Below are 18,539 nucleotides of genomic sequence, written 5' to 3'. Positions count from 1 at the left end.
TTGGCCCCATAAGCCTCAATGCAAATCCATGTAACCTGTCTGCAGATTGACTGACTTTTACAGTCCAATTTCATCTAATAAAATTGTTAATGACTTACTGACATGCATCTTCTTCATCACTGACCTTTGGTATTCCAGTATGGAGAGGGAGCAGATGCTCTATGATGGATTGGACAGACAGAACTCCATCCTGCGGTCTCATTGTTTCTTCTAACCTTAAATGTTGGAGATCTTTTGAGAAAACATAAAAGTTTCCTCCTGTAAAAATCAGAAGGGGTCTGATATCAAATATAATCACCGCTGGCATAAATCCCTTTATAGATTAGTAATTTACCATATGTTTAGCCTTATCAGTCATTTACAAATGTTTCTTCTTTCTTTTAGCTAAACCTTTTTTTGAGAATGCAAGAACCTGAGCCCCAAACTCGCCATCCTTTGCAGTCTGAAGAAGTTGGATTTGACCCGTTACAGAGTGAGGTCGGAAAGCATGACTTAGGTAAGAGGCTCGGGAAACCATCATAAGTCCATCCCGCCGTTTACTGAACAGTGGTAATCCTGTGATCATACATCGCTCCTTTATTACGACAGCACCTTTCACCATTCAATTAAAGGCGTGTAATATCGGCTTGTTTAGTGCACTGTCACCGCCTTACTGGAAACACTGCGGCGTCTGAACTCCCATCAGATCCGGCGTTCCCCATACCTTTGTATCGCGTTATTCTGCGCGAATCTTGTTCACGTCGTTTGCCCCATCCTTAAGTAAATAAATGCTTTATTTCTGTATGATTGACACAAGACATTTGATTACCGAAACCATAAAATCAAATTAAAATAATTGTAGTTAAAGTTTGCAGTTCTTTCAATTTAGGGTAATAATAAGCGTTAATCCTACTGAGAGCTGCATGGGGAGAGGAAACTGTCTGTGATTATGTGTGTCACTGTGCCTGGGATTCTTCACTCACTCGCTAGCAGTGACAACATAGTTTGAGGAAGTGATGAGCCTAACAAGCTGCTTGAAACGTGATCCTTGTCGCGAAAACATTCTGCGAGTAGTCTGTTATACACCATGACACCTAAACTAATTTTCCAGTCATTGAACATGTGCATCTGGAACCAAGGAAGTGAAATTTATTTGTAATCTTAAATCTAAAATAACTGTGCTGTGCATGTCGCGGAAGTCTCAGGCTGAGCATGCACAGCTCATATTATAGGGGAGGGTATAAGTATTGCCCGTGTCTGGGTGGCATCATCAGAACTACAATCCTGTAAGTACTACATGATACAGACGCAGAATAGGCCCTGTGTACAGGCCTCCTATTGATGTTTTTGAGAATTAACTACAGTACATTTTCTAGGAACTTCTGCCATATATGCATGAAGACAAACAAGGCCCTGGATCCCGAGGAAGTTTTTTTTTTTTTTTTGTAGAAAAATAGCTACATGATTAATGATTAATGGGGCTGACTTGATGACATCGGTTACTATGCTGTTAAATATGCCACTGGAGTTCCATCTACAACCTGCTGTTTATGGATGTGTTATTTTAAATCTCCGAGGTTAGAAAAAAATAAATAACTGAAGGAAATGTAATTAGAAATAAATTCCTAAATGCAAACCACAATAATTTTGTTTAGGGAGGTAATCACTATAGAATTAATATGGCTGCTACGTGGTGTCACTGAAGCGGCTACTCCACTTTGTCTTTCTGATCTAATACTCGACATACCAGTGGTGCAGAGGTAAGAAGAGGCTGCTCACACTGCTGTCCACCCTGTCTATCTGATCTAATACTGGAGATACCAGGGGTGCAGAGCTAAGAAGAGGCTGCTCACACTGCTGTCCTCCTTGTCAATCTGATCTAATACTGGAGATACCAGGGGTGCTGAGGTAAGAAGAGGCTGCTCACACTGCTGTCCACCCTGTCTATCTGATCTAATACTGGAGATACCAGGGGTGCAGAGGTAAGAAGAGGCTGCTCACACTGCTGTCCTCCCTGTCTATCTGATCTAATACTGGAGATACCAGGTGTGCCGAGGTAAGGAGAGGCTGCTCACACTGCTATCCACTATGTCTATCTGATCTAATACTGGAGATATCAGGAGTGTTGAGGTTAGAAAAGGCTGCTCACTCTGCTGTCCACCCTGTCTATCTGATGTAATACTCGACATACCAGTGGTGCTGAGGTAAGAAGAGGCTCACATTGCTGTCCACCCTGTCTGTTTGATCTACTACTGGAGAATACCAGGGGTGCCGAGATAAGAAGAGGCTCCTCACATTGTTGTCCACCCTGTCTGTTTGATCTACTACTGCAGAATACCAGGGGTGCCGAGATAAGAAGAGCCTCCTCACATTGCTGTCCACCCTGTCTTTCTGATATAATCCTGGAAATGCCAGGGTGCTCAGGTAAGTAGAGGACACTCACACTGCTGTCCACCCTGTCTTATCTGATCTAATACTAGACGTAAGAGGCTGTTCACACTGCTGTCCACTTTGTCTGTCTGATCTAATATTGCATATACCTAGAGTGCTGAGGTAAGAGAAGGCCACTCACAGTGTTTTTCACCCAGTCTTTCTAATCTAATTCTGGAAATACCAGGGGTGCTGATGTAAGAAGAGGCTGCTCACACTGCTGTCCACTTTATCGGATCTAATACCAGAGATGAGGCAGACCAGTGGTGTTGAGGTAAGAAGAGGCTCACACTGCTGTCCACCCTGTCTATACAATATACCAGGGATGCTGATTTTAGAAGAGGCTGCTCATGCTGCTGTCCAAACTGCCTGTATAATCTTATACTGGAGATACCAGCGATGTCTCAAATCTATTCCATCTTTTATTGTTTTTTTTGCAGTTCTCTGAACAGTCTACATTTGTTTTAGATATTGTACTGTTAGATCCGATTAGGCTGTTCGGAGTTATTTTGAAAATTTGTGTCAAAATAGCTGCATAATCCTCAAATGAAAATGAACATTTTATCAGTCCAGCTAGTGCAGGAAGACTATACAAGCATTCTGACATGGGTTTTCAAAGTAAGTACACCAATCCCATCAGGTCCAAGTGTTCTATTTAATATTATATGCAGTTTGTATTGTGACATATCCTCTTTACTTTTTTTAATGTATAAATTACCATTAAGTGTCATTTTCCCCAAAATTATACCACAAATACAGCAAAATATATATTTATATAAAAAAAATAGTTACAGCTAAAATAAATGAAAGCATCAAAAATATAATGCAGAGGTAAGAGAAGTGTGTAATAATCTGCGTGACCATACTTATAGGCCAAATACAACTTTACCAGAGTTTCATTTTAATAATGAAGATGCTCTTCTGTTGATGGTCTCATTTGCAGCATAAATCTACAACATTTTAGAAGATAAAGGGTCTCCTAAATTCCCCAATGAACAACTGTAGCTTCATTTCTAATCCCAGTCTGATACTTCTGAGCGCTATAATTAAAGTACATCATATTTAATTTTTTAAGAACTGATTTCTATTACATTTTATTATAAAGTGCAGACTTGTAAATCAAAATGAAAAATATCTTCTGCTTAGAAAAGAAAAAAAATTAAGTGTGCTTAATATCTATCATGGAAGCAGCAGGTTTAAAGTGAAAATCCAAAATAAACCTTTTTTTTTCTTCTATTCGTGTTTATTTTGTCAATTGCGTGACAACATAGTCCACATGACAATCTGAGCCTGGCCTAGAGAAACTCTGCTGTAAAAAGTGATGGTCCCTTAAAACAAAAAGCCCCAAAGGTCCAGTAGAAAATAATTCTATTTGGAACTGACTTTGCAGCTTGTTATTTGGCACTTGGACCATTTATATGACCTGATTAAAAAGTAATCTTTTTGTTCAACATGTACAATGATCACAACAAAAAAATTAACAGTAGACATTTATATATTATCCATGAATGTAGAATGACCTAAGGAGAACTTGTCTTTTGTAGGCCCTAGGAATTCTATCATAAAACTTACTATCTGGTGATTGACTTTAGCTTTCAGCAGAATCAGTCAGCATTTATTGTGGGAGAATGAACTGTTTCAATTGGGACACAGGAAAGATATATATCTTGGTACCGTGATAGCCAGTAGATAGAAAAATGTTTAGAATTGAGAGTCCTCAGTGGTTGATACCTTTTAATGGCTAACTGAAAAGATGGTAACAAATTGCAAGCTTTCGAGACTACACAGGTCTCTTCATCAGGCGTAGACTAATACAAATTCTGAAGAATCACATATTTATGCACAACATAGCACAGAAAAAAAAAAAAAAACCCATGGATAAGACAGGTGGCATGAAGCAGAATTACCATGAGTGATAAACAGTTATGTCCATAAATGTTGGGCCAGTTCTTAGATAAGGATTGTTTTATTGTCCTCTGATTGGGGTCTGTGTTGTGATGACCCCTTATAGTCTGAGGGGCAAGTTCCTTAGTTGATGTAAAAAGACATAAATCCATGCGACACATTCATTCCACCACTAAGACAGTCAAAGGTCGTCATCAGTTTATATTCCCAGACTGTTCTGTCTCTCTGAGTTTTGAGCTTATCCTTTAACACAAGTAATTTCATGTCCATAATGCTATGATTTGGGAGACAGAAATGTATTGCCACAGGTAGATCCATTCTTTTTTCTCTTATTGTATGACGGTGAGAATTAATTCTTGTTCTAAGCTTTTGCCCTGTCTCCCCCCACATACAGACCCCCAGTTGGACATTTAGTACAAATAATTAGGTACACCACATTAGAAGTGACGCAGCTGAAAGTACCTGGGATCTTGTAGTCCTGATGTGAGTTGGAGATCTTTATCTTGACCGTGGTCATTATAAATGGACAGGTTTTACATTTTTTCTGACTGCAAGGAAAGGTACCTGCAGCTGTTGGAGAGGACAGGGAGCTCTTGACAATGATGCTTCTTAGATTTGGGGGCTGCCTAAAACACAGTAGTGGGGGGTCTGGGAAAATGGATTGTAATCGGGCATCTTTTTGTAGTAAAGGATGTAATTTCCGTGCAGCTCCCTTTAGCACCTCCAGATTTGGATTGTAGGTAACTACTAGAGGTACCCGGTTATTTTCTTCTTTAGCTTTGTAATATAGCAGGTGATTCCTTGATATTCTGGTGGCTCTTGTAATCTGGTTTTCAATTGTTCTTGGATGGTAGCCCTGATTCAAAAAGGTCTTTCTGAGGCGACCAAGGTGTTCATCCCTGTCCATTGGGTAGGAACATATACGATTGTATCTGATGGCTTGGCTGTAGACAATGGAGTTTTTTATGTGTTTTGGATGGAAACTGTCCCATTTAAGGTATGTTGGACGGTCGATTGGCTTCTGATACAGGGATGTCTCTATTTTATTGTTCTGCAGCTTAATGATGGTGTCCAAAAAGTTATTTTTTTTTTTTTTGTTCTGTGCTATGTTGTGCATAAATATGTGATTCTTCAGAATTTGTATTAGTCTATGCCTGACGAAGAGACCTGAGTAGTCTCGAAAGCTTGCAATTTGTTACCATCTTTTCATTTAGCCATTAAAAGGTATCAACCACTGAGGACTCTCAATTCTAAACATTTTTCAATTGGGACATAAAGTAACCATTATCTTCACCAACACAAGGGACTTTTTTGTGCAGAATCAAATCTTTTCTATGCTATATAAAACCCCCCATTAAAAATGCTACTTCAAATCTGCACCAAAAATAAGTGAGAAAACACATGCAGCAAAAATGCAATAACTGGATGTGGAGACAAAGGGGTCAGTGGGTGTTCTCATCCGCTTGCCCAAGACCACATTGACCAGGCCTCATCCCACTGAACGCCTGCTCTGCTTTTCCTGTGGGCATAATACTACTCAGACAACGCAGGGTGAGGGCAAAACGGTGTGGCAATACTTTATTGAACCACCAAACAGACAATAACATATAGAACAGTCAAAGCAGAATACCCAAGATGGTGCAAATTACAGAGTTTCACCCTCCCACTGAGTCACTGGGACTATAGCAGCTGCGACTTGGGGCTTCCATAGCTGAATACTCCCACCAGTAGAACCCCGCTTTTGCAGGTCAACAAACTAGCTGGACTTATACAATGGGTAATCAACATAATAGCAAACATCTATTGTTCAATTACGTATGTCCCTGCCCCCCAAAGATAGCAGACAATAAGCTGCAGCAAACATCAACTCAAGAGTCAACATTCAAACAATAGCCTACACTGTGTGAAGAATTATTAGGCAAGTTGTATTTTGATCACAGGATACTTGTTATGCATGTTGTCCTACTCCAAGCTGTTCAGGCTTGAGAGCCAACTACCAATTAAGTAAATCAGGTGATGTGCATCTCTGTAATGAGGAGGGGTGTTGTCTAATGACATCAAAACCCTATATAACGTGTGCTTAATTATTAGGCAACTTCCTTTCCTTTGGCAAAATGGGTCAAAAGAGAGATTTGACGGGCTCTGAAAAGTTCAAAGATGTCTTGCAGAGGGATGCAGCAGTCTTGAAATTGCCAAACTTTTGAAGCGTGATCACCGAACAATCAAGCGTTTCATGGCAAATAGCCAACAGGGTTGCAAAAAGCGTGTTGGGCAAAAAAGGCACAAAATAACTGCCCATGAATTGAGGAAAATCAAGTGTGAAGCTGCCAAGATGCCATTTGCCACCAGTTTTGCCATATTTCAGAGCTGCAACGTTACTGGAGTAACAAAAAGCACAAGGTGTGCGATACTCAGGGACATGGCCAAGGTAAGGAAGGCTGAACAATGACCACCTTTGAACAAGAAACATAAGATAAAACGTCAAGACTGGGCCAAGAAATATCTTAAGACTGACTTTTCAAAGGTTTTATGGACTGAAGAAATGAGAGTGACTCTTGATGGGCCAGATGGATGGGCTAGAGGTGGATCAGTAAAGGGCAGAGTGCTCCACTCTGACTCTACAGGGATCTACAGGGAGGGAAAACGGTACACCTCTCGGAACAGTGTCTGTGAGGCTGTGGTGGCTGCTGCACGCAATGTTGATCGTAAACAGATCAAGCAACTGACAGAATCCATGGATGGAAGGCTGAGTGTCATCATAAAGAAAGGTGGCTATACTGGTCACTAATTTTTTTGGGGTTTGTTTTTGCATGTCAGAAATATTTATTTCTAAATTTTGTGCAGTGATATTGGTTTACCTGGTGAAAATAAACAAGTGAGATGGGAATACATTTGGTTTTTATTAAGTTGCCTAATAATTCTGCACAGTAATAGTTACCTGCACAAACAGATATCCTCCTAATGTAGCCAAATCTAAAAAAAAAAACCTCTCCAACTTCCAAAAATATCAAGCTTTGATATTTGAGTCTTTTGGGTTGATTGAGAACATAGTTGTTATTCAATAATAAAAATAATCCTCTAAAATATAACTTGCCTAATAATTCTGCACACAGTGTATGTCTCCTGGCCTACTGAAAATAGACCTCTGTATAATTAAGATTAAATGCTGTATCTCACAGTTGTGGACTTTGATGTGGACATCTGCAGAAAGCATGCAGACAAAGAGCTGCAGGAAAAAAGCTGCATTTATGCTATGTTTGAGCAGAGCCTTAGAAACGTTTGTCAAAATAGCACTTAAAAAAAACTTCAGCTCTTCTTACAAAGACAGCAAAACCTCATATATTGAAGCTTACGTCAAAATGATAACATTTTGACTGCTAGAACTATGAATGAATAAAAAGTAAATCCATGGGTCCCAACTGTTATGAAGGCAGCGGGACAGACCTAGATTTGGGTCTATGCCCTGCTGTCCCGGCCGGTCGGCTGAGTGTCCCTCACTGCCACCATGCCCTTTTTGAGAAGTGGAGCTGTAAAGGGAATAGAGCACACACATACATTAGTGTAAAACCCTAATTGAGGAGGACAAAGAGACAATAGATGGTGTTCACCTGGAGGGGTTTTGTGAGACACAACCACTGTGTAAAGTATAAATACCAGCTGCTGCCCCTTGGCTGGGGGAATAAATCCACTAGAAGAGCTTGACAACTGGTGGATGAAACACGTTAAAAAAAGGCTGCCCTCCTGAAATAATATTCTCTTGACATAGTTGATTGGTAAAATCTTATTAGCACTTCGTGTTTCGACGCTAAACTAACATCTTTTTCAAGGCATTTTTCACTTATTGCAGCAATGCTGCTTGTTTTAAACTTGTTCTGTCCACCGTACCCCCTTTGACATCTCCTGCCAAAGTAGAAAGAAATTATAAATTGGTGTTTTTAGGAGGATGGTCAAAAAAATTGAAACTTTACTTTAATATGGAAATGTTACATGGAAAAAGATTCAGTCTGTTTTACTCAGAGTCCATTTTTTTATTTATTTTTTTACCAAAGCGAACATTTTGCTTCTGCTGCATGTTCACCTGCACAGGGGCCATGGGGACCTTATATTGTCGATGTCACTAGCGTAAGTCCCAACCATATAAAGGTAGATACTCGTATAAAGCTGACTTTCTGTTGTATAGGGCAGTGTGAAACCTTTACAAAGATACGCGATTTGGTCCAATCATATACTCCATTGCATTGAAAGTTGTCTTATGTTCATATGCAAATTTGCTTTGTAGGGCCAAGGATAAGGATATCGGTGCATTTGGAGTTGTCAGCGCCTCTTTGCTGCTCCAAGCCGGATCTGCTACTTCATTGACATTGGAGATCAGGAGGGACGTTATGTAGCCGAGCTTCTCCATTATAAGGTGTGGCGCAGTCGCTGATAAGCATAGAGGAGCTGAAGACTGCAACTGCACCGATACGTCCCCCTCTGCTGTTCCGGAGCAAATTTGCATATGAATAAAAGACGAATTTCAGAAAGAGGGAACATCAGATTTCAACAAAACAGGTATCCTTGGAAAGGTTTTACATTGCCCTATTCTTCAGTACATCTGTTTGCGTAGGGCATATGTTACTGACAGATTCCCTTTAAGTCCATACAGGGGAAATGCAAGCTCACCATGCTCCCTCCAAATCCTAAATGAGACCTAGTTTGTGGTTCAGTACTGCCATGTTACTTTCTGTTATAGGGTGAAGGAAGGCGAAGATGCAAGTGATTTTTACCGGCAGTGTTGCTTCACTTCTCTGATGAGATCATGGGTTAATAGTTACTGATGAAAATGCAAAATACTAGCAGAAAAAAATGACCTGACAGGTGGATGGAACCTCAGTGCTCTAGAACCTGCACAATATTACAGACAGAATAGATTTTCTTCGACATAAAAAGCAAAAATCTTTATATGTTCAGAAATACAATTGTATGTGGAAGTTTGTACTGAATTCTAGCTGCGTGAACTGCTTATGTAGCAAATGTGAGACTTCACATTACAGGCCGTTATTAAACCATTATATATGTATCGCACGTTTTTCATATTATTAGGCTTTGTTCTGTTTTAACCACAATTGTGAAAACTTTACCATGGTGCTTAATTAGAAACTCAGTATTCATCCCTGCTGTTCAAGCATTGTGCAGAATGGAGTCATGTCTGAGACAAAAGCCAGTAATGAAGATAATTATAAAGGGACTCTACGAGCGGATATTATAGGTATAGTATTTAGTGTAGACTTGTGTAGACATTGGCGGAGATTTATGAAACTCTTTGTTGCCCAAAGCAAGTTTTTCTTTTAGACAGTTTCATAAATGTGCCCCAATTGTTTTATGATTATGTTGGATTACTCGAAAAATGTTGTAGATGTCTCCAAATTTAGCATGCTCCAAAATGTACAAGCCCGGCTTTCTCATTTTTCATAGGTTTTTTTTTTTTTTCTGCTGTCATGACAATTTCATTTTTCATGTTTTTTTCAGAAATATTTTTTTCTCCCAATTTCCTAAAGCTATTGGTTCGATTATAGAAATTATCTTTTCGGGCCACCCTGAAATGGACAGTGGCAGCATATAAAAGTTTGGGCACCACTGGTCAAAATTACTGTTATTGTTAAGCAAGTTGAAGATTAAGTGATTTCTAAAAGGCCTAAAGTTAAAGATGACACATTTCCTTTCATTTTAGGCAAATATATATATATATATATATATATATATATATATATATATATATATATATATATATATATATATATATATATATATATATATATATATATATATGTATATATTTCATCTTTATTATTTTATTAATTACAAAAAGGAAAGTGGGCCAATGAAAAAGTTTGGGCGCCCTGCATGGTTAGTACCTTGTAAGTATCACAGCTTGTAAACGCTTTTTGTAGCCAAGAGTCTTTTTATTTTTATTTGAGGGATTTTCATTCATTCTTCCTTTAAAATTCTTCCAGTTCTGTGAGATTCCTGGGGCGTCTTGTATGCACTGCTATTTTGAGATCTAGCCACAGCTTGCAATGATGTTCAGATCCGGGTGCTGTGAGGGCCATTGTAAAACCTTCACCTTTTGCCTTTTGAGCTAGTCTATTGTTGATTTTGATGGGTGTTTAGGATCAGTATCCATTTGTAGAAGCCATCCTCTTTTCACTAAGAAGTTGTTGAATTTTCATTGAATCCATTCTTCCCTCCACCCGTGAAATGTTCCCTGTGTCGTTGGCTTCAACACAATCCGAAAGCACGATTGATAACTCCAATGCTTAATGGTTGGCGAGATGTTCTTTTCATGAACGTCTGTGCCCTTTTTTCTCCCCACATCCCTTTGATCATTGTGGCCAAAGAGTTGTATTTTAATCTAATCTATACACAGGACTTATTTCAAAAATGCATCAGGCTTGTTTAGATGTTCTTTTCCATTCTTCTGACGCTGAATTTTATGGTGAGGACGCACGAGACACTTTCTTCTAATGGCTCTTTCATGAAGGCCATATTTGTGCAGGTGTATTGAACAGTAGAACAATATACCACAACTCCAGAGTCTGCTAAATCTTTCTGAATGTCTTTTGCAGTCTATTGGGGATTCTGATTTACATCTGGCAATCCTACTAGCAGCTCTCATTGAAATTGTACTTGGTCTTCCAGACCTTATCTTGACCTCCACTGTTCCTGTTAACTGCCATTTCTGAACTGAGAAAAGGGCAACATGAAAACGCTTTGTTATCTTATAGCTTTGTTCTGCTTTGTGAGCATCCACCATTTTAATTTTGAGAGTGTTAGGCAGCTGGTTAGAAGAACTCATGGCTGCTGGGGGGTTTTTAGAGGAGACTGAGTGTTTATAAAGCTGGTAAATTGCATCACCTGGCCTTTCCTAACAATGATAGTGAACAAGTCATAATCCAAACAGGCCAATTAAGGTCTGATACCTTGGCCAAAGTTTTGAGAGCCCACAATTTTCTTACGGTGCCCAAGCTTTTGCATTGGTCTATTTTCCTTTTTGTAATTTTTAAAATGTAAAAGATGAATGAATATATATATATATATATATATATATATATATATATATATATATATGTATATATATGTATATATATATATATATGTATATATATATGTATATATATATATATATATATATATATATATATATATATATATGTGTATATATATATATATATATATATATAAAATTGTCTAGTGGGTAGTTCCGTCATTCTGTCTGGAACTTCCGTCACGGAAATCCCGCGTCGCTGATTGGTCTCGCTAGCTGCCTGTCATGGCTGCCGCGACCAATCAGCGACGGGCACAGTCCGATTAGTCCCTCCCTACTCCCCTGCAGTCAGTGCCCGGCTCCCGCATACTCCCCTCCAGTCACCGCTCACACAGGGTTAATGCCAGCGGTAACAGACCACGTTATGCCGCGGGTAACGCACTCCGTTACCGCTGCTATTAACCCTGTGTGTCCCCAACTTTTTACTATTGATGCTGCCTATGCAGCATCAATAGTAAAAAGATGTAATGTTAAAAATAATAAAAAAAAAAAAAAAACCTGCTATTCTCACCTTCCGTCATCCGACGATGCGTTCGCGCCTGCCGCCATCTCCCGTTCCCAGAGATGCATTGCGAAATTACCCAGAAGACTTAACGGTCTCGCGAGACCACCAAGTCTTCTGGGTAATTTCGCAATGCATCCTGGAAACGGAAGATGGCGGCAGCTGAACGCACATCACCAGAGCTTAACAGGGATATGGTGCCCACACTGCTCAATACTGCGTGGCCTGTGTTTATATACTGCGTGGGCTGCGTTATATATTACGTGGCTGCTATATACTGCGTGGCCTGTGTTATGTACTACGTCCCCTGTGTTATACACTGCGTGGCTGCTATATACTGCGTGGGCTGTGTTATATACTGTTTGGGCTGAGAATGCCAAGAGTGTGCAAAGCAGTCATCAAAGCAAAAGGTGGCTACTTTGAAGAACATAGAATAGAAGACATAATTTCTGTTGTTTCCCACTTTTTTAAGTATATAATTCCACATGTGTTAATTCATAGTTTTGATGCCTTCAGTGTGAATGTACAATTTTCATAGTCCTGAAAATACAGAAAAATCTTTAAATGAGAAGATGTGTCCAAGCTTTTGGTCTGTACTGTATATATACTGTATATATAAATAATATATATACAATTATAAAATACAAAGGAAATGTGTCATCTTTAACTTTAGACATTTTAGAGATAATGTAATCTTCATCTTGCTTAACTGTTCACAATAAGTAATTTTGATCAGGGGTGTCCAAACTTTTACATTCCACTGTACGACAGCACTTCCTGCACACAAAAACAATGTATCTAGTGCTCTTCTGAGCTAAAATTGTCTTTTTGGTGAATATTGATGTATATTGATCAAAGTGTAGGAAAGTTAGTGTGGGGCAGGCAATAAACTGTGCCTCCCCATGTTGTGCTGTATATATCCAGGGAAGTCTACACAATCCAGATAGGACTAGCTTCAAGAATTCTTCATTTTTAGAGAGTTTTTCTCTATCTACATTGATGCAAGACAAAGTTTTACATAACATGTGTAGGATATCAAGCTTCATTGTAAAGTATAAATTTGCAATATCAAAATAAATCTGAGATATTTAAGAATCCCTCCCTTCAGGAGCTCATCACAAAAGGCAGGTACTTGCAAAAACTTACCGTATGTATTTTACCAATGGAAGAGTATAACTGTCTAAAGGCCAATTTAGATGCGAGGATTTTAGCCCAATGACAAGTGCCGATCAACTACTTACAGATCTATCTGCTCTTACTTAGTGGCCCATTCAAACAAACAAACAATAATTTTATATGAAGAGCCATTATTATCGATGTTCTCATCACACGAATGACCATTTTGCTCGTTCATTTGCTGATTGGCGGCATATTTACTTTGATGATAATCAGGAATGAACATTCTTACAAATGGATAATGGAGAAGTGATGTACAGGAGATGCTAGAAATGGTTTCCTACTGCAACAATGAAAAGCCGAGCCTGTGTTATGTTCAGATTTCTACCACACTAGACGTTCCATATTCCAAACATGAATTTCAGCTTGCTGCTTGAGCTTAGGAATTTTCTGTGGATTAATTTATCCTACCCTTTCGGTAACCCTCTCAGATTAAAGGCGCCCCGCGTTAGGTCTTGAAATTGACTAGTAATACAGTCCTGTGTTTCTTTGAATGAGTCCATATATAGGCCTCCATCAGCACCACAATTCTTTGCTGAGTCAAACATTGCAACCTGGACATGCTCATGAATAAGGGTATGTTCACATGGTCTGTAAACGGCTGCGGGTTGGATGCCTCGTCCTACCCGCAGTGTCCAGATGTTACAGCATGGTGGATGGGATTTCAAGAAATCCTGTGTCCGCTATGCGTGCACCGAAGCCCGCGGATCACACGTGGAGAAGTACATGTGGCGCGTCTTTCCAGACCGCAGCATGTCAATTTATATAAATTTTCTTATGCATTTTTTGGGTCACAAAGTGATTACTTCTCCTTTATGTGAAGTTTAAATTTTACTATGTATTCAAAAAGGGCGTGAAAAAATAAATCAAAATGAAAAACATCTACTATGTGCACGTTCAGATGCTGTAATTTCGGCTGCTATAATATAGGATTTTGGTGCATATTGTGAATATTTCTGCAGCTCATGTATGTGTTTAATTCCTTTTTCTGTTCACTTCATGACTCCTTTGAGCAGTTGGTAGGACCAGATCATGGCTCTATTTAGCTACGATAACATTTTAAGACACCCGTGAAACTGAAAGTTATTAGGTCTGAATTTATGTTTAAGAGTGTCATTAATTCATTTACCCCAAATGTTCATTAACAATGTAAATGTATGCTGATGTTCCTGGAGACAAGGGAGTGACTAATGACTCCTCACACTAACAACACTTAAAATGAATAGAAACTTAAGATAGCTAATCTTGAAGTAATCAAGACCCTCATTCAGCCTGGCATCGCTGTATGCTCTAAAACAGCTGTCAACTGATTAAAAAAATTACGATATATATAAAAATCACATATAAATATCTCACATGTACACATTTCCTCTGCCCCGGAATGCCTTAGCATGAATCTATAATTATAAATTGTGCTTAAGTGTGATTTACATTGGGATAAGCCACAAGCGCAGCTTACAACCTAGGACAGCTTTATTGTAGTGTGCAGGGTGATCCGGTCGGAAGATCACAATCATTATATTATTTCCCTCTTTCAATTGTGTGTAGATAAAATAGAAGGTAGGTTGTGTTCACATGGCCAGTGGATATATCCATTTTGGGAAGACAAAAGTGGAAATAAAATGATCCGTACAGAATCTGTTCATTTGTATGAGGAAGGAAGTATCCAAAGATGTCTTCTGTTTGTCCACTTTCCAGCTGCAATCCATTTCTTAGCAGGATTAAAAAAACGTAGAATGACCAACTTTTCTGTCCAGCCCCCAAAAAAATAGCAACCATATAGAGCTGTGCCTCCTGTTTAGTAAATGCTGTCCGCTGGCTCTGATTGATGTGGATGACGTGTCCTGCGTCATCCACATAGCTGAACCAGTGGTGACAGAGCCAGTGCTGACACCACTGGTAATGCATTGGGGATAAGTACAGTGGGGAAAATAAAATAAATATTTGACACACTGCCGATTTTGCAAATTATCCTACCTATAAAGAATGGGGAAGTCTGTCTTTTTTATTTTTTATCATAGACACTTCAACTGTAAGAGGCAGAATCTTTTTTTAAAAAAAAATCCAGAAAATCACACAGTATGATTTTTACATAATTAATTTGTATTTTATTACATGAAATAAGTTTTTGATAGAATAGAAAAAATAGAACTTAATATTTGGTACAGAAACCTTTTGTTTGCAATTATAGAGGTCAGAAGTTTCCTGTAGTTCTTAAAGAGTGTTGCACACACTGAAGCAGGGATTTTGGCCCACTCCTCCATACAGATCTTCTCCAGACCTTTTAGGTTATGGGACTGTCACTGGGCAACATTGAGTTTCAGCTCCTTCCAAATATTTTCTACTAGGTTTAGGGCTGGAGACTGGCTAGGCCACTCCAGGACCTTGAAATACTTCTTACTGAGCCACTCCTTAGTTGCCCTGGTTTTGTGTTTTGGGTCATTTTCATGCTGGAAGATCCAGCCACGAGCCATCTTGAATGCTCTTACTGAGAGAAGGAGGTTGTTAGCTAAAATCTCATTATACATGACCCCATCCATCCTCCCTTCGATGTGGTGCAGTCATCCTGCCCCTTTTGCAGAAAACCACCCCTAAAGTATGATGTGTTCTCCACCATGCTTCACGATTGGGACGGTGTCTTGGGGTTTTACTCTTCCTTCTTCCTCCAAACATGTCGCGTGGAGGTAATACCAAAAAGTTTTATTTTTGTCTCATCTGATTACGTGATCTTCTCGTATGCATCTTCTGGATCATCCAGATGGTCATTCACGAACTTCAAACAAGCCTGGACATGTGCCGGTGTGTGCAGGGGGACTTTGCGTGCCCTGCAGGAGTTTATTCCATGTTAGCGTAGTGTGTTACTAATGGTAATGTTTGAGACTGTGGTAGAAGGTCTTTTCTGGTCATTGGCCAGGTCCTTCCATGTAGTTTTGGCAGATTCCTAACCTTTCACAGGATCATCCTTACCTCACGAGGTGAGATCTTACATGAAGCCCCAGACTGAGGAAGATCGGCAGTCATCTTGTGTTTCTTCCATTTTCTAGTAATTGGGCCAACAGTAGTTGGTTTCTCACCAACCTGCTTGCCTATTGTCCTGTAGTCCATCCCAGCCTTGTGAAGTTCTGTAATTTTTCCCCTGGTGTCCTTAGACAGCTCTTTGATCTTGGCCATGGTGGAGAGGTTGGAGTGTGATTGATTGAGTGTGTGGACAGGTATCTTTTATACAGGTGACGAGTTAAAACAGGTGAAATTAATACATGTGATGAGTGCAGAGTAAGAGGGCTTCTTAAATATAAACTAACAGATCTGTTTGAGCCAGAATTCTTGTTGGTTAGTACGTGATCAAATACATATTGTATGCAATAAAATGCAATTTAATTATTTAAGTATCATACAATGTGATTTTCTGGTTTTTATTTTTAGGGTCTGTCTCTCACAGTGGAAGTGTAACTAAAATTACAGACCTCTCCATTCTTTGTAGGTGGGAAAGACTTGCAAATCGTTCATTCGGTTGTTCATTCATACAAATTTTCAATTTCATCATCAGTGCTTTATGCTTCACAAAAGGCAAAGTATGACCAATAGTCGATTATTACATAAAAAATTAGATCAACTAGTTTGACATTTGATTAGTTAATACAGAACAATGAGCAGGAATTAATGTCGGTACTGGCATTCGCCCACCCAATCATAAATATCCTGATGGTGTTCAGTTGATGTATAGGTGGGGTCTACTACTAAGGCTTGCAGATGTAGCTAAGTTTAAGGGTATGTGCACACGTCAGGATTTCTTGCAGAAATTTCCTGAAGAAAACCGGAAATTTTCTGCAAGAAATCCGCATTTTTTTTTTGCGTTTTTTTCGCGTTTTTTTTAAGCATTTTGCAAGAGAAATTAGCTTGCAGAATGCTAAAACTGACAGGTTGGTCACACTTGTCAAACATAGTGTTTGACAAGTGTGACCAACTTTTTACTATAGACGCTGCCTATGCAGCATCAATAGTAAAAGATAGAATGTTTAAAAGTAATTAAAAAAATGGTTATACTCACCTGCAGACAGCCGATCTCCTCAGCGGCGTCCGTTCCTATAGATGATGTGTGTGTGCAGGACCTTCGATGACGTCGCGGTCACGTGAGCGGTCACATGACCGGTCTCGCGACCAATCACAAGACCGCGACGTCATCGCAGGTCCTTCACCACACACCATCTATAGGAACGGAAGTGGCCACTTGCACCGCTGAGAGGCGGGAAGACTCCGGTGCCATCGAAGGTGAGTATATCACTATTTTTTATTTAAATTCTTTTTTTTTTACCAATTATATGGTGCCCAGTCCGTGGAGGAGAGTCTCCTCTCCTCTCCTCCACCCTGGGTACCAACCGCACATAATCTGCTTACTTCCCGCATGGTGTGCACAGCCCCGTGCGGGAAGTAAGCAGATCAATGCATTCCTAGGTGTGCGGAACCCCGCAATTCCGCAAATTTAATGAACATGTTGCTTTTTTTTCCGCGATGCGATTTTTTCGCGGAAGAAAATGCAGCTTTTGCACAAAAAATGCGGAATACCCTGAAAATAATGGGAGGCATATGTAAGCGGTTTTTTTGCGTTTTTATCACGTTTTTATAGCGAAAAAATGCGAAAAATACTGAACGTGTGCACATGGCCTAACTCCACAAAAAGCATGTTATCTTGATAACTTGTCACTGAATATTATCTCACTTAAGTGGACTAAGATAAGTTAACATTGGAAAAGCCATTGACTTATCTAAATTAGGTGTCAGATTTCACTTTTATTCCAGTTCTGCTTTTTTTTTTAGCCATAGCTACATCTGTATATCAGACGTGTCACCCCAGATACCAGTCTGCAACCTCACCTTAGGGTACCGTCACACAGTGCCATTTTCATCGCTACGACGGCACGATTCGTGACGTTGCAGCGTCGTATGATTATCGATCCAGCGTCGTAGACTGCGGTCACACGTTGCAATACACGGCGCTGGAGCGATAATTTCATGACGTATTTGCAATGTAGAAGCCGTGGGTTACTGTGCGCACATCGTATACAACCTGTGTCACACGATGCAATCATGCCGCCACAGCGGGACACTAGACGACGAAAGAAAGTTTCAAACGATCTGCTACGACGTACGATTCTCAGCGGGGTTCCGGATCGCAGTAGCGTGTCAGACACTACGATATCGTAACGATATCGCTAGAACGTCACGAATCGTGCCGTCGTAGCGATGAAAATGGCACTGTGTGACGGTACCCTTACTCCTGATCTGTTGTCCCTAAAATGCTATTCAACTTCTAAAAGTCTGGGGTCTAATCAATGCTATAATATCCTACCTATTTTATAAATCATGCATGTTCCTAGACCTAGGTTTTATTCCACAAGGGGTATCAATAATTCTGAAATACTATGCTAATAATGGAGTTTTCTAGGCTTACTATTAATCCCTGTA

At 39.6% G+C, this 18,539-nt stretch overlaps 1 protein-coding gene across 1 annotated transcript in view; it reads left to right on the top strand.

Moving 5' to 3' along the window:
• TBC1D5 (TBC1 domain family member 5) overlaps window positions 1-18,539 on the top strand; it is a 745,630-nt gene that overhangs the window by 268,244 nt on the left and 458,847 nt on the right. The window contains exon 4 of the mRNA XM_077268870.1: window positions 385-496. Coding sequence (XP_077124985.1) covers window positions 403-496 — 94 coding nt within the window. The 5' untranslated portion in view covers window positions 385-402. The remainder of the gene's footprint in view (window positions 1-384; window positions 497-18,539) is intronic.

This window comes from Ranitomeya variabilis, chromosome 6 (genome assembly GCF_051348905.1).
Source record: "Ranitomeya variabilis isolate aRanVar5 chromosome 6, aRanVar5.hap1, whole genome shotgun sequence".
Classification (NCBI taxonomy): Eukaryota; Metazoa; Chordata; class Amphibia; order Anura; family Dendrobatidae; genus Ranitomeya; species Ranitomeya variabilis.
Note: the sequence above shows the minus strand (reverse complement) of the source record. Positions and strands in the feature narration are given on the sequence as shown.